This window comes from Danio rerio, chromosome 3 (assembly GCF_052040795.2).
Source record: "Danio rerio strain M-AB ecotype USA chromosome 3, GRCz13ab, whole genome shotgun sequence".
NCBI lineage: Eukaryota > Metazoa > Chordata > Actinopteri > Cypriniformes > Danionidae > Danio > Danio rerio.
In genome coordinates this window covers 25,497,406-25,522,133 of record NC_141023.1, presented here as the reverse complement: position 1 = coordinate 25,522,133, position 24,728 = coordinate 25,497,406, and the positions used below count along the sequence as shown (strand labels likewise).

General features: G+C 34.9%; 2 protein-coding genes and 1 long non-coding RNA gene across 7 annotated transcripts in view; 1 reads left to right on the top strand and 2 right to left on the bottom strand.

Annotated features, from left to right (window-relative positions):
* Positions 1–29: 29 nt before the first annotated feature.
* On the top strand, positions 30–6,229 carry LOC141381200 (uncharacterized). The gene is made up of 3 exons (XR_015480842.1): positions 30–563; positions 756–934; positions 6,095–6,229. It is a non-coding gene; the product is annotated as an uncharacterized LOC141381200 (long non-coding RNA).
* si:dkeyp-69e1.8 lies at positions 3,904–12,407 on the bottom strand. 2 transcript variants are annotated; one of them, XM_087241803.1, is made up of 4 exons: positions 12,180–12,407; positions 11,933–12,035; positions 9,008–9,147; positions 3,904–6,827 (listed from the first exon to the last, which is right to left on the bottom strand). In XM_087241803.1, exons 2-4 carry the CDS (start codon positions 12,024–12,026, stop codon positions 6,057–6,059), a joined length of 1,005 nt encoding a protein of 334 aa, XP_087097929.1. In that variant the 5' UTR covers positions 12,027–12,035; positions 12,180–12,407; the 3' UTR covers positions 3,904–6,056. The 2 variants fall into 2 exon arrangements, with proteins under 2 accessions (XP_087097929.1, NP_001120992.1); NM_001127520.1 differs by having other exon boundaries at positions 5,643–6,827; positions 12,272–12,349.
* Positions 12,408–15,838: 3,431 nt separating this feature from the next.
* Positions 15,839–24,728, bottom strand: part of hmgxb4a (HMG box domain containing 4a) — a 28,417-nt gene continuing 19,527 nt past the window's right edge. For 3 of the 4 annotated variants that reach the window (XM_087242920.1, XM_087242919.1, XM_087242921.1), the window contains exons 5-13: positions 23,578–24,216; positions 21,361–21,594; positions 19,424–19,599; positions 19,255–19,336; positions 19,119–19,183; positions 18,845–18,947; positions 18,562–18,737; positions 16,572–16,694; positions 15,839–16,437 (exon numbers count right to left, since the gene is read on the bottom strand). In XM_087242920.1, coding sequence (XP_087099046.1) covers positions 16,393–16,437; positions 16,572–16,694; positions 18,562–18,737; positions 18,845–18,947; positions 19,119–19,183; positions 19,255–19,336; positions 19,424–19,599; positions 21,361–21,594; positions 23,578–24,216 — 1,643 coding nt within the window. In that variant the 3' untranslated portion in view covers positions 15,839–16,392. The remainder of the gene's footprint in view (positions 16,438–16,571; positions 16,695–18,561; positions 18,738–18,844; positions 18,948–19,118; positions 19,184–19,254; positions 19,337–19,423; positions 19,600–21,360; positions 21,595–23,577; positions 24,217–24,728) is intronic. The other variant, NM_001127512.1, reaches the window with a different exon arrangement.

Sequence of the window (24,728 nt, the reverse complement as noted above, 5' to 3'; positions counted from 1 at the left end):
GCTTTTTGGAGCATTACCGCCACCGTCTGGATTGGAGTTTGGATCATGAGTTTAGTCACACATGTGTTTATTATGAAACCAACTTCTGCTTTAAAAAAAAGTCAGCACAGGAGCGTGCTATCTCAAAAATAAGCGAATTTTACATAGTTTTTCTCTAGATGACATGTATAATCTATTTATAAATAATATTGTTTTGTTTGCGTCTAAACATTGCGACCATCCACACTAAATATTCTTTTTTTTTTTTTTTGCTATCGTACCATGAATATTTTCTCAAGTTATCATTATACGTGGAGCTAACAGACTACGAGATAAAATAAGAACTTAATCGGTTGCCATCAGCCGAGTCCTTGCCAGAAGCAGCCAGGATATGGTTGACCGGAATCGGGCCAGTGCTTTACAGCCGCATCACAACCGCATGTGCGCGAGCGAGCTGCGGGCCGCACTCGGCCCGGATAACACTCGCCGATGCCGAGTCGGAGCCGGAGGCGCCGGGGGGCAGCCGAGCTCGGGCCGATTACTGCCTGCTATCTGGGTATAGCCACGAAAGAACTGTTCTCAAGGTTTGTGGTGTTTTTCTATTTTTTTAATGTGAGGGAACAAACTTTTAGGCTGTATTATTTTCCCTTCAGATTTCTAGTGTGTGTGTTTTTCTCTCCCTCATATTAATTCATAGTAGTTCCCTCCTTTTCATTCTTTCCATTGCTTTATTTTACACATTTCTTGCTCATTTTCTCATCCCTCTCCTCTTCCAGACGCATGTCCAATAGGACAGAATAATATTTGGACAGGTGGTCCTTTTTAAACACGTTATCCACAAGTCCAAGTACGCAGGGGACCTCACTACATCATTCCTGTGTCGTTTCTTTAAGAAGATGGATTTGAGGTTAAAATATACAGTGCTGGCTGACTCATACACACAACCCACTATAAGGTAATCTATAGAGCACTACATCCGTAATCCCTGACAATAAAAATCTGTTTAGCACCAATTTTCCTTTATTTTTGAAACCTTCTTTTTTCATTTTTCAAACAACTGCAGAAAGCCACATCTGGAAGACAGATGTACGTCCCACAGCAAGCTCTTTCTCTGTACTCTCTCTCTCTCTCTGTGCTTAGAAACATGAGAGCAGGCTTGTGTCTTTCTCTCGCTCTTTCTCTCTCTCCCTGGGCAGGACCACCCACATAAGGAAACGCCTTGCTGTACTGAAGGCAGCAATACAGGGATGGGTTTTTTGATGGATGGGTTTAGCAGACTATCACTTATGTCAATGTCAAAACCATAAACTTTCTCTCACAAAAGAGGGAGAGAGAGAGACGTCTTTGCATCTGTCTGTCTGACGTCTTTCTGCAGTGGCATAAAAGCATTTTCACAATATTCCTGTCTGCTCGTGGCTTCTGAACTGTTAAAAGACTGAGCCTACAGACTGATTGGGTTTCTTGTAGATCGTTTTTTTTTTTTCAGAGACACATCCTTTTTGTTTAAACTGATAAATTCCAAACAGAAATGGGATATTTGGCAGGCAGTTAATGTACAGTATATACAATACGGTGGCCCCCAAACAGTTTTGGGACACTTAAGCAGCAATTAATCATTGTAAAATCACTGAATTATGAAACAAAAAATCACCAAATGTTATTTGTTTTAAAGAAAGATGGCACAGCACACTTTTTCAAAAGTCATTCATTCATTTTCCTTCGACTTAGTCCCTTATTTATCAGGGGTTGCCACGGCGAAATGAACTGCCAACTAATCTGATATTTTTTTACATAGCGGATGCCCTACCAGCAGCAACTCAGTACTGGGAAACACCCATACACCATCCACATACATATGTTGCAGCAAATTTAGTTAATTCAATCTATCTATAGCACACGTCTTTGGATAGTGGGGAAATCCAGAACCAGGGAAAACATGCAAACTCCACAAAGAAATGTCAACTGGCCCAGCCGGGACTCGAACCAGCGACCTTCTTGCTGTGAGATGACAGTGCTAACCATTGATTCACCGTGCCAGCCCTTTATCAAAGGGGTAAATTGATAATAAAAAAGGCTTTGATGTTAAGTGGAATGGAAAAGCTATTTATGTAATGTACAAGATTAAGAGTATTTGGATTTTTTTGCTGTTGCTTATTGTTAGTGGATCATATTTATACATAATGCGATGAGAAACACCTGTGTGGACTTGAAGAATTGAATTAAATCCACTAAAAATCATTGCAACACCAGTTGATTGAAAGCCACAAAAATAGTGTGAAAAAGTGGGAATTAAATAACTATCAAAAAATATTTTTGGTGCCACTCTATATTATGTATTAATTGATGTAAAAATATTTTATATTCAAATGTTAATATACTGATTAGCTTAAATATAAATACATATATATAATACCAGTCTCGGCTGGGTCAGTTAGCGTTTCTGTGTGTTTGCATGTTCTCCCTGCATTCGCGTAAGTTTCCTCCACAACCCAAAGACATGTGGTACAGGTGAATTGAGTAAGCAAAATTGTCCGTAGTGTATGAGTGTGAATAAATGTGTATGAATGTTTCCTAGAGATGGGTTGCGGCTGGAAGGGCATTCGCTGGATAGGTTGGCAGTTCATTCCGCTGTGGCGACCCCAGATTAATTAAGAGACTAAGCCGAAAAGAAAATGAATGAATGAATTACATAATTTTACTAATGTAAAAAAAATGAAAGTATACTGTAAAATATTATCCAATTAATATGAATGTAATAGTCACAAAAAAGTTTTTGATAATTCAATTATAAAAATATTGTACTTTTGTGAACACACAAACACACACACACATATATATATATATATATATATATATATATATATATATATATATATATATATATATATAATTTATATATATATTCATATATGTATATTTTTAACACAAAAGTACAGTGTTTGTCTTTAAATTTGGAAGTATAGAAATATAAAAAACATTTCTGTGACCCTATATATATGGGCTGCAAAATATATCGTTTCAGCATCGATATCGTCATGTGATCATTTGCAATAGTCACATCGCAAGTATACGCAATGTTGAGTCTGGATTATAATTTATTTCGCAATTGTTTTTTTTTTAGACCTTAGACCAGTGGTCACCAAACTTGTTCCTGGAGGGCCAGTGTCCTGCAGATTTTAGCTCCAACCCTAATCAAACACACCTTAACAAGCTAATCAAGCTCCTACTTGGTATACTTGAAACATCCAGGCAAGTTGGAGCAAAACCCTGTAGGGACACCGGCCCTCCAGGACCAGGATTGGTGACCCCTGCCTTAGACTGTCTAAGGGTTTTAAAAGCATCCAGGCATAAGAAATTGTTCCATTTGTAGTTTTAACAAATTAACAGCGATTGATTTTATTAAATTGTTTATAAAATAGAGACTAAGCAGTATTATTTTATGTTTGATTATTTAATTACTGTATACCTGAAAACAGTCCAACGACACTAAAAATAAAAGGCTGTTTAATTAAATTGTATGTTTTTCTTTATTAAATTTATCTATGCTCCTAGATTGTTTATTATATTTTATGCACTCCCCTACAGAATCATCCCAATCAATATAAAATTATAAATTCTTCCTAAATAATTATTCAACTCATCTAGTGAAATTGTATTCATATCGCAATATAAATTACAAAGTTAGATTTTTCCAATATTGTGGAGCACTATGTATGTATGTATACACACACATACACACACTGCATGTCTGTATGAGTATACAGTATTCAACATTGAAAGTGAATAAAAAAGTGAAATAAAATTGTTAGACAAGAATTGGTGTTGTTGAATAGTTTAATACGCAAACGCGCACACACACACACACACACACACACACACACACACACACACACACACACACACACACAAACACACCCACACACATTTGCATAAGATTATTTTTTTAATGTGCTCATTTTAAACTTTTCCAATAAATGATTTCTTCAAATCAGTGACCTAAACTGTGTGAGTGCAAAGCCTCCGTGCTAAGAGATATAAATAAAACACGGAAATTAGTCACAGCATTACTCCATTACGCCGCTTTATTTTCATACTCCAGAACAGCTGCAGAAATATTTAAACTGCAGCCCAATTAAGTGACAAAACTGTACATGAAAACCACTAATATGAAGAACGTTATTAAATGTTTGATCATGCAATCGTTCTCAAAATGCATAGCATGCATTTGTTCCATAGCAGCTGTTTAGTGCACCAGTGACCTATTAAAAACAGATATATACCTCAATCTAGAGAGGTTTAAATTAGCAAAAAAAATCTGACATTATAATGTACTGAGAGTTATTTCTCACTTCAAAGAAAATGCTTTAGGATAAGTAGTGATACCGCAAGTTTATGCATATGTTTGTGCATATTTGTTTAAGTTTGTGCATGTGAAGAATAAAGCAATGTGGTGACAGTGTAATGACAGTAATCTTCACTTCATTGCTCTGTGGTGCTTCTGGTGATGCTTTTTAAATGTAAAACACCTGATCATGTCTAGATTTTAAAGCCAAAAAGCTTTAGTGCAAAACTAAAGGTGCACACATGTAATAAGCCAGTATACTTTTATTTGTAATATTTGTTTTGGTGTTAAGCTTTAAATACTCTTTAAATGTTTGGTAACACTTTATAATATTTTTCATTAAAAATATAAAAAATAGCTATCATTGTGGGTTTGTGTGTGTGTGTGTATATATATATATATATACACACACACACACACACACAGTCAGAATTATTAGCCCCTCTTTGATTTTTAAATATTTCCCAAAAGAACTTAACAGATCATTAGTTACTGTACATTCAAATAGCTGAACATTTCTTTGTAAACATAAAATTAAGATTTCAATTCAAAATATGATTTCTTTATATATTATGATTTATATTGTTTATTACGACTTGTATTATGATTTAATTTATTGCATATGCGTTTATTGAAGCCAAAGTGTTTTTTTCAGGTATCAAATCTAAAGTAATAGTTTAAGGGTTTGTTTTGTGCATTGCTGATATTTATTTAGATTTCTGAGTTTAAAAATTAAGTATGTTCTGCATTTTTGCCATTGTTTCCTGAAGATATGGACTAAAAAATCATTGTAACAGTTTATATATGTACATGTATGTTTTTATACTTACTGTTAATATACTTATTTAAAAAATCATTTTATGAAGAAAACAATAAAAAACTTGAATTAAAAAAAAATTATTACAGAAAATACTAATTAATTGACAATGTCCTTCAAACCACAAGCTTTTGCTCGTTAGACACCATGAATACATACATTTTCCCTTTTTTATTAAAATAATTTAGTAGATAAAAGTCAGGATAAGTTCAAAATTTACTTAAAAATATCTTAAATTTTAAAAAGGGTTAAAGTAGCCACTTTCTAAGTCACTTTAATACATTTTGTTTGATATTGACATCAAAATAAGACTAAAAATATGCAATTCTAAACATTATTGTAATCTGAAATAATAAATGATGTTTTGGATTTTTTTTTAATTCAATTTAAATTTTAATTTCTGTTTAATTTCAATGTTGCAGTTCAGCATTTCTCTAAAATAGTAACATAATTTGTGGTGAAAAAATATTTTATTTAATTATCAGCATGCAAAACTTAATTAGACCACACTTTACAATGAGGTTCATTAATTCATCTTAAAGTATTTACTAACATGAACTAAGAATAAAAAATACTTGCACAGCATTTATCAAGCATTGTTAATGTTAATTTCAGCATTCAAAAATGATTCCTAAAATCATATTGAAGTTGTTATTGTTAACAGTTAACATTAGTTAATGTACTGAGTTAACAACAACTAACAATAAACAACTGTGTTTTCATTAATGTTAACAAAAATGAATAAATACTGTAATAAATGTATTGTTCATGTTAATAAATATATCACCTAATGCAACCTTACTGTAAAGTGTTACCCTAGCTAATTGAATGCATAAGAATAACTGATCTGTTTATTGGGGCGAACATTTTATAATGTAATGAAAAATACAATAAGCTGTTACCAAACTGTTTAGTTGCTCATTTCTTTTTCCTTCTCTCCACCTCTGTGGCCACAGAGCCCACCGTTGCTCCCATGGCCCCTCCTAAAGACCCCCCGACGAACAGCCCCACAATGGAGCCCAGCAGAGTACTGCCCCTCACCATTTTCGGCAGCCACAGAAGCCACCCGACCACACTGTCCCACAACCAGCGCATAAATGGCAAGTCCTCAGGCTTGGCGACGCAGAGCTCTGTGATTCCCTCCACCAGGAGATCATCCACACTTCTCTCCGCTTCAGCTCTTGTTCCCTCAGAATCACTCTCTCCTCGACTCCTCGAAATCTCCTCCTCCTTCTCCTTCACTCTTCTCTCTGCCTCCTGCAAAAGAGGGCATGTGTAAAACGGTGTCCCGCTTTCTTTTACCATCCGTTCCACCTTCGTCAGCAGCTCCTCAACGTTGTCTTTCTCCTCTGGCCTCAAAGGATGCTCTCGCTCTCCGCATTTTTGCACGAGCTCCAATAAATCGACTCGTTCTGTACTGAGAAACTCGCTAAGAAGAACATCCTCTGGCAGCTGGTCCATGTGGGTGAAGAGCACCATTGTGTGTTTGCTCACAGCTTCAGGGCCGAATACTTTTTCGATGGTCTCCAGAATCTGAAGCTCCAGGTTGCTGTGCCGGTGAACAGGAACACAGAGCAGGAAAGCGTGAGGCCCCGGGGCCGATAAAGCAGCACAGAGCGAAAATTGGCGGCGGACGTCCTCAGCAGGACGCTCTACGCACAGACGCTCAGGTGTGTCCACCACTGCTACCTGGGAAGAAAACAAACAGTCAGAAAAATCACCCTTAAATTTACCAAGAGCACTAATAGGTCCATTTAGACACAGATTTTAAAGAAAAAAGTATTAATAGGAATGATGATATATTTTATTTGGATACAATTCAGTAAACGCCCCTTTAACAGGCATTGTAACCACCTGGTCGACTTTTTATCCATAGGCTTATTAGGCTATCATTGTTATTTTAATTGAGTATTACTATTCATCAGAGTTGTGTCAGTATATTATTCAATGCATGGTGGCCCAAAAGAATATTTTCAAGGATTTAATTTACTTTAAAATAAGAGAGTACTAATATATGTATTTGCATATAAAAATGTAGAATGATTATAAGATAAAATTATTATTAATAACAATAATTTTAATAATAATAATAATGAATTTTGAAGCATCTTTCTACGCTGTATAAAAATGCTGGGCTTCCACACAAATGATTTGTGTTGGTACAACATGAAGGAATTAAGTTACATTATTAGTTTTTTATATTCTAGATTAAGCATAAAACAATTAACTTGTCCAAAAAACTGAAGAATTGTGTTATTTCATCTTATGTTGTATAAGTAGTTCCAACAAACTGCAAATGTCATTTTTTTGAGTGTAGCATCCAAATTGCATGAACCATAATTAATAAAAAAATATTTAAAAAAAAAAAGTCAAACTGCAGTCATTTTAACAGTGCAAGTGGCATCTTTCGTGCTAGGTGTTTATCTATATTATAGTTATAGTTTATTATCATGTATATATTAACATATAATTAAATATTAGATGAATTTAAATGACATTAGGCCACTGTGTGTGTGTGTGTATATATATATATATATATATATATATATATATATATATATAGTTTTTATATTTTTAAAATCCCTATAAAAGTCTTAAGGCCTCATTAATTAACATTTGTTAATGCGTTAATAATTATAGTAATAATAATGAAAAATTAATTTGTTACAGTTTTTATTGATCTTTCTAATCAGAAGTTAAACTAATAAGTTTTGTAACTTATGTAACTATACTAATAACATGTCAGTAATAAAAATATTTAATTAATAAAGTTAATTATGATTTAGTTAATGTATATGAGCAATTCCATGCAAATGTCAACCATGTCATGAAAAAATTAACTGCGAAATCGGTTCTAGGTCATTTGCGTAGGCTTGTTTTTTACAGTACTGCAAAAATACTCGAAAATGTCTGTTAGTGTTTTCAAAAAATTATATTTGATTTACCAAAGTCACAAAAGTGGCATTTTCACATCTGTCACATCAATAACAGAGAGATGTCACATCCATAATGCAAAAAATGGAGAATAAAATAAAAATCAGTCATTTTTGTTCTAGCCAGCCAACTCTCATTCTTTTGAGCATTGTTTCTTGGGTTGTGCAGTATGTTGTATACTGTAAACTCAAGACTTTTTTTGATCACATCGATATTTTATTTTCCTCATTTTAAAATACAAAGAAAACGTTTAAAGATTGATATTTTTCTGATCACATAACTCTGTGGTTAGTTCTTTTGGAAAATATAAAAATGTTTCAATATAATGCTGACATATACTTTTTCTGTGAGTTTATGTTTTAAGTTTTTCCAGAAAATGTCACATCCATAACGCTGGATTTGCTCATAAGTAGGTAAAGAAATGTAAGATTAATGAATGATTAGTTGAGCATGAACTAACAGTGAGCAGTTTTTCTATTGTAACTAATGTTAACCTTATTGTAAACATAACGATCACATGTACATTTTTATTTTTTTAATACGTTTCTCATATTTAAACCAAAGCTTTAATATTGAAACCCATGTTTTTAGACAAATATAACCTCTGCTAAAATTTTATTGTCCATAAAACTAAAATTCATTTAATTTCTCTAGTGTTCTCACATGTTCTTGGTTTTATAAATGCACTTTTCTAAACCAATTAACCAACCCAATTACAGTCAGTTACATTTGAAAGAAATTTATTATGGCTTATTACACTAAATATAAATGTCACACAAGTACAATTTTCTGAAATGTTTTAAAATGCAAAATCACAAACTAAATCACTTACATGCCTTGATGGCACTTATAAAAACTATTTACGCAAAGATATACAAAAAGTCAGTGCGTGCAACATTTCTGCAACATCTCAGTATTTGAAGCGAGGCACAAACCTGTCGCCCTGCCAGCGTTGCACGTCTCTTCTGACAGTCAGCATCGGGCGTCTCACACTCGGATGTCGGGCTGCCCAGGATGGCATTGACTGCAGTGCTTTTCGCAGCACCCACTGAACCCAGCAGCACCAGTCTCAACTCTACAACCACAGACAGAAACACAGCATTATTAAACCCAGACATCACATTCTCCGAAAACTCTTATTTTGTCTATTCTCTAAATAGCGGCTTATTACACTATTATCAAATATTTATGTTAATTAGATATTAAATAAATAAAAGACAATTAATTTATTTAAATCTAATCTATTAATTAAGGTTTTTAACCACTGAAGAGTTTTTTTACAGTTCTGGCACATTAACATGAATGGAATTTGTTGCTTTCACTTTAGATTCAATATACAAAATGTGAAGTTTCATGTTTGAATACTTAATGTTGGAGTGTGTGTGTGTTTAGAAATGAATATAATGTAAAGTACATTTTTACAAAAAAAACTAAAATATTACATTTTATTGCAACTTACAGTTAAGCCCTAAACAATTTATAAATTCTGACTTAAAGAATACTTTAAACTTACTTTTATTCAACCAGCAAGCTTTTTCTGATTAGAAATTAGCAGGCTTCTTCCAAAAGATGATAGGACCATGTACATGAGTTAACATTTTATTTACAATTAAACAAAAAAGTTGGTCGGAATTTGTCTGGGTATTTCAGGCTTGACTGTTCATATTTAAATAAATAATTACATTTTAATAAATCGTTCAAAAAATGCATGATTCATTTAGTGACTTTTAAAGTTAAATCAAGGTCATAATAGTGTGACAAATTAATACAAATCTTGGTTTACCAAAGCAAATATTGATGCATTGTTATAAGCAGTTAAATATATTTTGCTTTCTGCAGCTTGTAATTCTACACATGGCTTGAATGTCACTAGAACCAGGATAAGTAAACTGATGTCATTACACAAATCCTTTTTTCTGAAGTTGAACAATGAATGCATAGCAATTTCTGATTTAATATTAATGTCTATATAATAATATATAAAGAAATTAGGTTAAAAGAAATACTGAGTGAAACAAAAAAGATTTAGAGTTGTGGAGTAACCAATAAAAGTGACTTATGTGTGTGTGAATTATGTTTATGCATTTAATACATTAAATAAATTATAATGTCCAATTAAATATATAAAAACTAATGCATTAGCTATAAAAAAAAATGATTAGTGTGAGAAAACGTCAGTTAAAGCCAGTGCAGTTAGCTCATTGCATTCACATGCAATAGCGCCACCTAGAGACTAAACAGATTTTTTTTTTTTTGCATCTTACAACAAAATGAACTGCATATTAAAAATGAAGTCAGCATTTATATTACAGAAATTTTAATTTAAATAGGAGTGTTTCAAATATAATTCATATTTTAATTACGATGAATCCTTTAATTCTTGCAAGTTTCATTTTACTGATTGGTTAAAAAGGAATGAACAGAGATGCGCAATTATTGAAGGACAACATAAAATAAATATGATAATTATTGAATCACATGTAGCACAACATACTATACTGGCATTGGTAACAATTTACAATAAGATTACATTAATGTTTTTTAATGCATTTACTAACATGAATGAACAATACATTTATTACAGTATTTGTTTATGTGGTCAATGATTATTAATGAAAATACAGTTGTTCATTGTTAGTTAATGCTAACTCATGGTGCATTAAGTTAACAAGCATGAATTTGGATATTAGTAACGCGTTAGTAAATACATTAATGAAACCTTTTTGTAAAGTGTGACTCCGAAATCATTCTAAGATGTTTATGTGCACTACAGAAAAAAACCTTTAATGTGCATTATGTGATAATTAATCTAAACCAGAGATGCCCAAACTAGGGCCTACAGGCCACATTTGGCCCATGGTTGGTAACCTTTGATTTGGCCCCCCATCCCATTAGAGAAGAGAGGGAGGATGATAGGGATGATTGGAGATTGTCATTTCAAATTTAATGTAACCTTTGGTTTGTTTCATTGCTGAGCTACAAAACAATTCTGAAACATTAAATGTTTCAATTTCAATGGTGTAAACTAATCAGATTTAGTTTAAAATTTACATACTGTCACCCAACGGATAGAGGACAGTGCAGAGACTTTGGTGAGCAAATCAAGGCTAACGCAGATTTTGCCACTTGTGATAAATGTTATTTAATTTAAAGTTATAATTAAGAAATTTAATAATTAATACGATTTCCATTAATATGTTTTCATTTATTTATAAATATTTATGAAATTAATTAGGAAATTAACCACAGCAACTTTAATGTTAAATAGTTTGCTATGTTTATCGGCCCATGGTTCTTAAAGATATTTATTTTGGGCCTCTCATACAAAAAAATGTGGGCACCCCTACTCTTAACTGATTAGATTTACTCAAGTCAAAATAAAGACACATTAAACAACTTTAACACAAACCCTAAGGTACTTAAAGAAAGCATTACAAAACAAGGTATTACTATGAAACATTTCGAAAAACAAGAGACCACTTTGAAACAAGTTGGGAAAACACAATATTGCCACGTTGTAGGTTGAAAAACTGTAGGAATGATACTGATACCATGTCCCAAAACAAGGTATTACCATGGTACCCGTCTAGAAATATGGTATAAAATAGAAATGTTCAAAAACATGGTATTCCCATGGTGTATGTATGTAAAGAAAAGCTCAGTATTAGACACAATGTATAAACACTTTACTATAAGTATTAAAAAGTCTTTACCTTAAAATTATAAGGTGCTATCTGACATTTTTGCCAAAATTGAGTTATTGACATATTATTAAATGACAACTTATTTACAAGCATTTACAAATACAACCATTTGTGTCAAGCAAAAGTAAACTTCTTCAAATCAAAATGACTTCAGACCTCTTTCCTCAGTATCTGTGTGCCCTCTTCCACTGCTTTGCATTTTTTCTGTCTCTTGTTGGCGAATTCCATCTTGAGTCTTACTTCCCTCCATAGTAAGCACCTTCAAAGAAAACAACAGAAAACTACATTGAGCAACAGACAATGAGTCGTCTTTTTTATGAAGCTTACAGCAGTAGAAAAGAGGCAAATGGAGGACATGATTCCAGTCAGATGAGTCAGCAGAGAGAAACCACAACAAACTTACTTCACCAAGCTCAGCTGGGTAAACCGCTTCCAAACAGCACAAGTACACACTAAAAGATGAGTGTTCAACTTATATGTGCAATGTAGAATTACCTTAAAGAGAAAGACTGGTCTGAGCAGTACCGTATGTTACTGAGCTGCTCTGTGTTTCTCTGCACTTCCTGTTTCTCCTCCTGCTGTTCAAGCAAAACACTGCCGGCTGTGTGGCTCTGTCTGAACATGTGATGCTCTTTCTGCCTCTGAATCACTCCTCTTTTACAAATAATTCTTGAAGGTGTGTCTGTGTGTGGTTTTCACATCCATTGTGGATAAATGGCTAGTTTTATAGTGCTTTTATACTCAGAGCAAGTTAAGAGCTGTTTTCTTTTTTTAAATCTACTGATAACTTACACATTTGCTTGGTCAATGTTGTTGTCATTTTATCTTTTCACTTTTTATCTTCTATAGGCAAATTTCACAGTGTAGCTTATTCTTAGAACGACTAAGGATTCTTGGTAAAGCTGCAATACAGGAATTTCTTGGTTGCAGAGGCTTTACAAATGCACTTATTAACCCCTAATGACTTTATTTTTTACTCATAGATACAATGTGTGTGTACAGTAGTCGACATTTGAAGTGAAGTGGATCAAAATAGTTTTTCAAAATTGCCTTAGGCCGTAATGGGTGTTGTTTAATAGTTTCAAGACAGCATCAGATGTTGACTTCTATATTTAAGTTTTATATTTTAAAGAGCACCTATTTTTCTCCTTTTCCATATTTAATATAAGTCTTTTGTGTCTCCAGAATCAGTCTGTAAGGTTTCAGCTCAAAACACCTATCATTTATTATACCTTTCAGAATATTGGAATTTTCTGCTCTGAACACAACGTAGCTGTTTTTGTTGCCTGTGCCTTTAATGCTAGTTCTCTTTGCCCACCATTCCCACGTTACTGTCAGAGTGTGCCTCAATCTCCGCCTTGGCTGCGTGATAAACAGCATAGTTACAGACACGAAGCAAGCAGATCTTTTGTAACGTACAGTAAGAACTTTCCCAATGGTTATAATTTCATGTATTTGTTGTGGAGTTAATTCAAGCCTTTCTGCAATGATGAGTCACACATAATGTCATTACAAAGTTCATGCACACACATACACACACATTCCACTATTTTTGCATGGCAAATGTGACAGGATACAGGTTAAAATCAAGTGCTGCATGGATATTCGTTATGTTAATGTACAAAATAAACTTGATTCAGTGTCCACAAACCAGAATAGGGTATATGCAGAGCTAGTGTTTCCTCTCATACTGATATACTTCCGGTGTATGGTTAATGTGACTTTTTCAATTTTATACGGTTATTTTACAGCATAGATGTTGTAATGTAATTAAAATATAATCAGTTAAATAGACTTTATCGTTTATTTAGTTGTTAAAGCGTAAACCGAGATAAAAAGCTCACACGTGCCTATCAGGATCAGCAGGTTAGCGCAGAAATGCCATTGGAAACTGGAGTAAAATAAATTTAAATTTGTAATTTAATGCAGTGCTTCTTGTACATTCTGAGACCCACTTTATAGCTTATATCATCTAGGTAGTGAAGATTGTTGATTTTTAAGGAAAACAGATCTTTAACGCGTCAATTTTGTAACGGCATACAGTTCACCGGAATTGTTTGACCTAGCTTACTGACAAATTAAATGTCCTTTTTGCATATACCCTATTAAACCGTCTTCTTTTATAATTGTACTGAAATGCGGCTGTTGTGATAAAGACTGCAATTCATTACAAACATGCACCATTTTAAAAACGTTTTTAACTTGCAAAACTCAATCACATTTGATGATGATTGATGATCACAGTGAGCTGAACAAATCTTTTAATCCTAGTTGCTTTGCGCATGTCCTGTCTGGTTGATATGATTATACGCATAACTATGGAGATATGTTAATATGCGTCTGTCAATCAAGTCGGTGGGTGGGGAACTCGCACTCCTACGATGCACTGCGGTGGGCCTCTAAATTGGATAGATTTGGATCCTATTTTATTGTTAGGACATTATTGTGTTTATATCATCCCAATATGACTGTGGACACACTATTCCTACACACAGTTCTGTCCAAACAGCTTCCAAAAGATGATGTTCACCATAGGTCCCCTTTAAGGTAAGCTATCCCTCTAATAAAACATGGTTATAATAACCAATGTGAACAACAAAAATGTAGTTATTCTTTAATATCAATATCAAATACATTTATATAGACTAATACGCCACAAAACTTTTACGATTTTTAACATTTAATTGCGAAATTCCCATTTTTCAATGCAAATATATTCTTTTATCCATCTAAAACTACTCGCACATTCTCTCATTTAAAATCACCCCCCCACCCCCCCCCACCCCCTATATTTACTCACCCACAGGCCATCCAAGATGTAGGTGTCAAGTTTGTCACTTCAAGATTTTTACATTGGTATTTACGTTTACATTAATTTTAGCTGAAATAATTGTTCTTGGTGATTTATAGAATGCAAATAAATAGTTGCTGGTACTTAAAAAAATCATACTAGCAAAACAAAAGTAATATCCATGATTCCTAACAATACACTGAGTATTTTTAACCCTTGTGCACTGTTCAAATGTACTACCCTTTTCTTATGTTAGGGGTGGATGAAAACATCGACTAAATTAAACTTCTGTAAAAATGCATCAGACATTTTTTTTGTTAATCAACCTCAGTCCTGATCGAAACTACCAAATGTTTTTAAAAATTACAGGAATTTAACTCTTAAATTGCTAAGTTCACAAATGATGTCACTGATTGGGTGACCTCTTGACCTCTTCCCATCAGAAAAACCACCAACAATCAAAAATGCATGATTATTTGATGGCATGATTTTGTAATAAAGACAATGTTGTCGTGTCCAAGACTTTGATAAAAGGTATAAAAAAAAAAAAAATCCAGTCCACGATTACCTATTATATTGAAAATACGTCATTTTGTTTTTTTCCACTAAATCAGTGACATCATTTATGAATTTGGCAATTAAAGAGTTAAAATCCTGTAATTTACTAAGCAATTTAGTTTTTTTAGTTTTGATTAACAGGTTAGAAGGTTGATTAACAGATTTTTGCAAAACAAATTAACAAAAATAAGCATTTTTACAGCAGTTTAATTCAGTGGATGTTTTTATCCCTAACATAAGTGTAGTAGATTTGCCCACAATATTGTTTAGTTTTTCTAAAAAACATGTCAAAATAAGATGCGTCACCAAAAATCATTATACTAGCTGAAACACAGAAAAAGTTATTGCCAAGTAAAAACTCAAAATCACCCCAGAGTGGATGAAAACATCCCTAACAGCACATAACTGTTAAGTGAAACGATCAGACTGTGCAAGAAATACATCAAGAATATTATTCATCAGACATTATCGACTAGCCAGCAGCTAGCTCTCCGCAACTGTCACATGGGCCCCCAATTAAGCTCTTTGAGAGTACAGAAGGTGCTATATAAATGTAAGGAATTATTATTATTACCTATAACATACCTTCTTTATAGCTCTCCTGACAAAAAAAAAAGTCAGTTACTTTTTGTATGCTTTAAAGATTAATAAAAGACAGAAAATTAAATGTTTAGGTGAAATGTCCCTTTACAAATAATAATAAAGACTTGATGTAACTTTAAAATGATTTTATACATGCTTGTCCTGTAAACATGCTAAAAGTTGAAAACTATAATATTATTATTATTACAACATTTACATTACAAAAATACAATATGTAAGACATCAAACAATGGCAGCGCAGTCAAACTGCTGTTGATATAAATTAACAATCAATGTTAAATTAGAAAAAAATAGCATTTGGTCCTAAAATGAAAACTGCACATATCAGTATAAAACAAACAAAAAATGTTTTGGACATTATGAAAGCATGTGAATTAGACCACACTCACAAACAGATCTTAGCACAGATACTGAGACGCTGACACAAACACAAAAGAGAAACCTCAAAAGTCTTCTCTAAAATAGTATCTCTTTTTTTTTTTTACAACATTAAAAAAAGACTAACATTTTAAATACTATTTTTAAAAACATGTCATAGACAAAGAATGTCCGTCGATCAAAAAAAGTAAAAAAAACAAACAAACAACAACAACTCTGTCTGGTCCTGTGTTGTGGGAATGTGTCCAAATGTTACCCAGTCTCTTAAAAGTGCCTTTAAAAAGATTCATAGTCCAGGCATTATGTAAGCGATGTTGTCCAGAGTATTTGACTGCAAAAACAAGGATCATGAAAACAGTTAAAATAATAAACTTTACATAATAAATTGCAATAAAAAAAATATCGTGAAGAAAAAAGAACATTTTTGTATAAAAAAAAAAGCAGCCGTTTGTGCAAGTGTCTCACCAGAATGTTTCGTGGACAGCCGTTGAGCTGCGGAACTTGTGCTGTTAAGCAGGTTAATGGACCAAGAGCACATAGAATAGAGTCTAACAGAACCGAAAGACTGCCCGACACCGCCACCATTCCCTACAGGAACAGAAACATTTATACAGATGACTAAATACTTGCCATTATCTGCACAGGTCTGACAATATAATGTGAATGCTTGCTTTTATTGAGTTAAAATCACAATATGTAAGATTTTTGCATGAAAATCTTTAAACCACTAGAACAGCATTACATATTTTGTAGACTTGTGTATTTACATTATCCCAAATATTTCAAAGAACATTCAAATGCAGAAGTATTGCTTCTATAGTTGAAATAATGAACTGGAGCTCATGTCTAATAATAAAATTACTGAACTGCGGCTTCTCACATTGTTTGAGAAACATACAAACATGAAAAAACAAATGAACAAATTACTTGTTCAGCAACCCAAAACACGAATAAACTGATGTCTAATTATTATTATCGCCTTTTGGAGCATGATATTCATGAAATGACGGAATTGCTTTTCAACAAGAGGTTACATGCGCTGGTGAAGATTAAAGATGCAGATGAGAGGTTTGCACTGACTGTGTACACTCATCAGCCACTTTATTAGGTACACCTTACTAGTCTTGAGTTGGACCCACTTTTGCCTTCAGAACTGCCTTAATCCTTCATGGCATAGATTCAACAAGGTATTGGAAATATTCCTAAGATTTTGGTCCCTATTTGGTCCATATGCAGTTGCTGTAGATTTGTCAACTGCACATCTATAATGTAAATCTCCTATTCCCAAAGGTGCTCTATTGGATTGAGCCTGGTGACTGTGGAGGCCATTTGAGTACAGTGAACTCATTGTCATGTTCAAGAAACCAGTCTGAGATGATTCACACTTTATGACATGTCACATTATCCTGCTGGAAGTAGCCATCAAAAGATAGGTACACTGTGGTCATTAAGTGATGGACATGGTCAGCAACAATACTCAGGTAGGTTGTGGTGGTGACACGATGCTCAGATGGTACTAATGGGCCTAAAGTGTGCCAAGAAAATATTCCCAACACCATTAAACCACCACCACCACCAGCCTGAACCATTGATAGAAGGCAGGATGGATTCATGCTTTCATGTTGTTGACGCCAAATTCTGACCCTACCATCCAAATGTCGCAACAGAAATCAAGACTCATCTGACCAGGCAAAGTTTTTCCAATCTTCTATTGTAATTTTGTTGAACCTGTACGAATTGTAGCCTCATGTACTTCTGACAGGAGCGGCACCCACACATCTGCTGTTGTAGCCCATCTGCCTCAAGGTTGTACATGTTGTGCGTTCAGAAATGCTCTTCTGCGTACCCCAGTTGTAATGAGTGGTTATTTGAGTTACTGTTGGCTTTTCATCAGCTGGAACCAGTCTGGCCATTCTCCTCTGACTTCTGGCATCAAAAACATCAAATAAGGCCTAAATGCTCAATGTGTGTAATTTTTCTGCATTTGGTAACATTTCGGAGACTGTTAGGGGCTGTGTGTGTTCATTATTTTTTTATTTATATAATGTAATTGCAGACTTTACAGCAGGCTATTTCACAATATCACTGATCTTTAGCTGTACAGCTTTATTTTACATTCCCTTGAGGGAGAATGACGTCGACTGCAACTGTCTAACATCACGTCTACCGAAAGGGTACCATTTATCAGTGAAAATGCAAGACTGAAAAAGGTGACCCGTACCCAACTGAACCATAGCACTCAGTGCAAACAATGCTTTATTTGTCACTTTATTGCCTTTATCTCTAATCTAATAAAAGGTGTGTTCAGCATTGTTTGTGAATTGTGTGAATTTTCAGACATCCAAAAACAAGATGATTACTTGATCCAAACAAGACATCTAAAAACAACTCGATTACTCAGCTAATTTTTTATATTCTGCATTATAAAAAGGGATTTTATTTCAGCATCACAAACCTCTGTCTCCTGAAGTCGGTGTCCAATCAGAGACAGCGACTCTCCCAGCAGCTGCAGGTGAGCTGCTGCATCTATCGGATCCACATCAGGGACTCGAGCTGGAGACAAAGACATGCCCAGAGACGAGCGGCCCTGAGGGGCCAAACCTGACCCTAAACTAAACGCTTTACTGGAGCCTGAAACAAACAGATACACAGGGATATTAAAGGAAATGTGTTGATGCGTGAGTCAGAATATGAAGTGTGCGAGACTGAAAACATGAACTGATATGCTTTGGTCTCACCTTTACTTTTACTGTCTGAGGTTGTTAAGGTTTTCCGCTTGACGGTCATAGCTTCAGCTTTATTCTGCTTGTGCTGGAGATATTGAGCTTTCTGTCTCCATACCTTCAGTGTCAGAAACGGCACAGAAAAACAGGATGTTCAGCAATGTCGCACATTCAACTGAAATTACAAACCTCTACCATCACTTTCAAGCACAAAAAGTCAACAATGTAAAATGTCTAACCCACTTATAAAAAGGTAGGTATTTAAAAGGTAGAGATAAAAAGCGCTGACCAGTTTATCTTTTTCCGGCAGCTGTTTCCACACCTCTGCGAGTTTCTTACTCAGCTCCCCGAAAACTGAACAAGATTCAACCAGTCACCAAACAGCACAAGATGATTGACAGCAGTGCACATGGGTTCTCTCTCACCTAATCCAGGCTGCTCTGCGTTGATATTGACCCTGTACTCTTTACAGAACACCTGATAGGCCGTCATGTTCTTCTTCTTCGGCTGATAGGATGAAGGAGAGAATATAATTAATGGTGAAATTCAAACCTCAAGTCGCTTCCAAAGCTGTAATAAAGTGATTTAGTTGACCTTGTCCTTGTCATGTTTGTCTCGCTCTTTTTCCTCCTTTTTCTTTTTCTTCTCGCCTATTAGTTCAATGCTTTGATGTTGATGCGATGAGGTGGGCGGAGCCATAGGGTACATGCCACCGGAAGAGCTGTGATTGGATGAGCTGTGAGTGTGGGAGTGGCTTCTAGGCTGATCCCCTGGTTTGCGCGGAGAGAAATTTAAATCAAACAAAAAGTGCTTCAGGGACAGGTAATGTGTCAGTGCACGTTGGATAAGGGATTCATAAAAATAAACAATAAAACTAATGAAAGTCCAAGGCACTCAAAAAGTATTCAAAAAGTATTAAAAAACAAAACTAGCCAATTTAGTGTTGAAGGTTTCATGGCTAAATTTGACCAGCCTGGTGGCCAATCTTCATTGATTGCACATTCCACAAGTAAGAGCAGAGTGTGATGGTTTAATTAGCAGAGTAAAGCTGCGGTCACACTTGACTTTTCTCCCCATAAACTTCCATTCATATGCACACGAATGCATCAGACCGGAAGCGCAGGGTCATGTGTCAAAAATCGCATCACTTGACTGCGTGAGACCAATCAAGGATCAGAACATGCCCTCTGGACAGAAATTTAAGACATGGAGCAATCGCTCACTTTTTTAATGTCTAAGTATCTTGTTTTAAGCCGCCCCTTTTCGCAGCGCCATACGACAGAATTTTGCACACACAAACTCTAGTGTGACCGCAGCTTAATAGCACAGTTTTACTTAAAATATTGCAATGCACATAACATTATGCGTGACATATCAGAGGTCAAAAAGAGGACAAATTGTTAGTGCATGTCTCGCTGGCACATCTGTCACCAAGACAGCAAGTGTTTATAATGTATCAAGAGCCACGGTATCCAGGCTAATGTCAGCATACCACCAAGAAGGATGAACTACATCCAAAAGGAGTAACTGTGGAACTGTCTGAAATGGACGACTGAGTGGTAACAGATTGTATTAAAAAAACATAAAACTGCAGCTGCCCAACTCACTGCAGAATTAAATGTGCATCTTAACTCTCCTGTTTTCACCAACGCTGTATTCAGGGAGCTCCACAGGGTGGCCAGGCTGCTATAGGCAAACCTTTGGTAACTCGTGGTAATGCCAAACGTTGAGAAAATCTTGGGCTATCGACAATGTGAAACATGTATTGTCCTCTGATGAGTACACCTTCACTGATTTTTCAACATCTGGGTTCTGCTTGTTGGGTGTGTCACTGCCAAGGACTAACAATACATTATGGAGGACCATGAGTACCCAATGGGTCAAACATAGTATACTGAAGGCAGTGCTGTGTGTCAGGATGATAATGCAACAATATACATAGCAAGACAGGTGACAGAGTGGTTTGATAAACATGAAAGTGAAGTTGAACATCTCTCATGGCCTGCACAGTCACCATATTCAAATATTATTAAGCCACTTTGAAGTGTTTTGGAGGAGCGAGTCAAAAACATTTTCCTTCACCATATCACATAGTGACTGGGCCAGTATTCTGCAATAATGGTTCAGAAACCCTCCAGCCACTGTGGACTTGTATCTCTCATTCCTAAGATGAATTAATGCTGTATTGGCTGCAAAAGGAGGTCCTACACCATCCTAATGAATCATTGTTGTCTAAAACCAGACATTTCAGTTTCATCGTCCAACCCCTGTAGTTCTCTAGGTAAATTGCATCAAGAATTTCAGACATTTTGTGTATTAATTGTGCAAATAAGGAATTATTTAATTGAATATGCACTCATTTGCATATATTTAAATACAAAAATCTGAACAATGAAAGAAATCAGGTTTAAAACTCGTGTTTTGATTTATGAGTATTTATTTTTTTATCACTCCATAGTTCAGAAAATACCATGACCAGCATTTTTTTTTTGTAGAATCCCTCACCTTAAGTAAACTTAAATGTGTCTCACCTTGACTGCTTTTCTTCCCTCCACTTCCTCCTTTGCTGTGTTTCTTCTCGCGGGATCCTTTCTCTCGATCTCGGTCTCGCTCTTTATCTTTTTTCTTTTTGCTTTTCTTGCTCTTTTTCTTCTTTTTGGAGAGACGTGTGTAGGAGTCGTCAATCACTAACTCTCCAGCCTCTAGTTCTCCTCCTGAAGATGAGCTCTCTCCTCCCATGCCTGCGTAAGACCCGCCATAATGACCTGCCGTTCATGTTGGAGAACAAAATATTTAGGATATGTTTACCACAGACCTTACTTTGCTCAAAAATATTTCTTTCATTAAATATTGAAGGACATTTGTCTATCATTCTTCTCCATCAAATGCAATAGGTTGTATTAATTGTTGTATTAAAGAGACAGTTCATCCAAAAAAATGTATTCTGTCATAATTTACTTAATCTTCACTTAGTTCAAACTTTTATGAGTTTCTTTCTTCTATTTAACATATTTTGAAGAAAACTGGAAACCTGTAACCATTGACTTCCATAGTGTCTGTTTTTTTACTTTGGCAGTCAGTAGTTTCAGCTTTCTCCAAGATATCTTCCTTTGTGTTCAACAGAAGCTCATAAAGGATTGAAAATAACTGAGTGAGAGTAAATTAAATTTTTGGGTGAATTATTGCTTTAAACCATTTAATGACTGCTCAGTCTTGTTGTGGCTGTCATTCACAAATAATATAAAATAGGTTTATTTATATTTTTACTCAACTATTTTGGTTAAGATTTTCAGCTTTTTAGACACAATAATTAGTACAGAATCATTAGATTAAAGAGCACCCATTTCACACCTTTTTCAAGATTTAATATAAGACTTTTGTGTCTCCAGAATGTGTCTGTAAAGTTAAACCTCGAAATACTCATCCGATTATTTATTTTACCTTTTTAAATCTGGGAAATTTGAGCTGTTAGGACATTGTAGCTTTTTTGTTGCATGTGCCTTTAGGGCAAATAAGCTGTTTCTTCCTGCCCACCATTCCCACCTGCATGTCAGAGCCATAGAGATTGTATTGCATGTAGCCTTCACGTAGATAAACAGCACAGTGACAGACAAGAATGAAGCAGATCTCTTTTAATACAGTAAGAACTTTCCCAACTGTTATTTGATGAATTTGTTGTGGAGTTAATTCAAGCCTTTCTGCAATGATGAGTCACACACACAAAAGCGTTATGAAGTTGTGCGCGTGCACACACACACACACGTTTAGCTTTGCACTGTTTATGCATGACAAATATGACAGGATACACGTTAATATACACATTATGTTAATGTACAAAATAAACCTAATTTAAGTCCACAAATTGGGATTGAAGCACCTTCTTTATAATTGTACTGACACGTAGCAATTTCACTGTATTTATTACAAACATGCACTGTTTAAAAAATGTTTTAAACTTGTAAAACTCATTCTTGAGTTGGAGATGATCACAGAGAGCTGAAGAGATCTTTTAATCCCAATTGCTTTGTGCACATCCTGTTTTGTAAATAAGATTTTACGCATTACTACGAAGAAATGTTAATAAGCATTTGTCAATCAATTCGGTGGGTGGGAAAACCGCAATTCTATGTCACATTGTGGTGGGCCTCAAAATGGGAGGGATTTGGATGTCATTTTAATGTCAGGAAATTTAAAAGAAAAAAAAAACTTATCAACTCCAATATATCTGTGGACACACTATACCTACACACTTTTCTGTTCAAACTTTCATCATAGGTGCCCTTTGAAAATGTTTAGTGCCTAGTTACATTAAAAAACAGCAATCTTTTGTACCTTAATTACATTTTAATAATTTTTTTTGTTATGTATTATATTTATGCAAATTTGTTGATCTAAATCACTATATATAAAAGTTTAAAATAAATTTGCTCATAAAACCTACTTCAATTAACCATTTTAACTTAACTATATATTTTATCTATCTATCTATCTATCTATCTATCTATCCATCCATCCATCCATCCATCCATCCATACATACATATATACATACATATATACATACATATATACATACATATATACACACACACACACATATATATATATATATATATATATATATATATATATATATATATATATATATATATATATATATATATATATATATTATCTGCAGCTTATTTACAAAAAAGGATATAAAGCACCCTTTAAAAAAAAATAATGAAAGAATATCTTTTGGCTCACCCTCGACCTCCACCTCTTTCCCCACGACAGGCAGCGGCTCTCGGATGTGCTGCTTTTTCTTTGGTGGCTTTGACATCATCTTGTCCTTCTCCTTGTCTTTCTCCTTCTTAATCCCTCCTTTCTTTGAGCCGGAGGACGAATGATGGCCTGCAACACCTGAAGAAGAGGAAGAAGACTGTCCAGGAAAGTCATTCACCCCTGCACCTTCACTCTTCTCTTTTGAAGAAAGGATGAGCTTCATCTTCAGGCCTTCAGCTTCACAGAGCGTCAGCGGCTCTCCTTTCGCAGCTCCTCCATGAAACAGCAGAGACTTCGAAGAGGAGGAGGAGTGTTTTTTAGATGAGGACGAGCCGGGCGGACGTGAATGCGGGTATGAGTGGCTGCTGTTTTTGGAGCTGCCATCACGCTTGCGCTCTTTGGAGGAGTGTGAGGAGGCGTGTTGAGGGTAGGAGGGTTTTTTGTGGAGGTGAGGGGGCGGCTCGGAGCCTGTGGCCAGCGGGGACGTGATGGCCTCCAGGAGACCCATGGCAGTGTCTGTGGTGTGGGACGGGTGAGAGGAGGACGACGAGGTCAGAGAGGGCGAGCGGTCTGAAGACTTGCGCTTCTTCTTGTGAGGAGGCTGACCAGAGCTGTGGTGGTCTGAGAGGAGACGTCAGACGTGAGTTTTAATGCGAAATCAATATGTGATTCAGGAGAAGTGCTTTTTGAAGAAATTAATTTAAAGATAGAGGCATTTTAAGACGAGAAATGAGGGCTGTGAATCTTTGGGTAGACAGCGAATCGATTTGATTCACAATTCATAGATTTCTGATTTGATTCAAGATTGATTTTTGTAAATTTGATTCAACACAATGAAATTCGATTCGGTAAACTGTTAGATTCTGAAGCTTATATTTTGACACTTTTGCATTCGAGTAACTAAAATACATTTACACATTTTAAGACAAGAAACTAGGGCTGTGAATATTTGGATAGATAGCAAATTGATTTGATTCACGATTCATGACCGCCTGTCGGATACACTCTTTCCTCTCTATGCACCAGGCACTTTATTAGAAACAATTCTATTTTTCTAATTTAATAAAATGTAATTTTTATATTTTGTTCTTTTTATAGCGATATTCTTCATTTCTATAGTTTGAAATATTTTA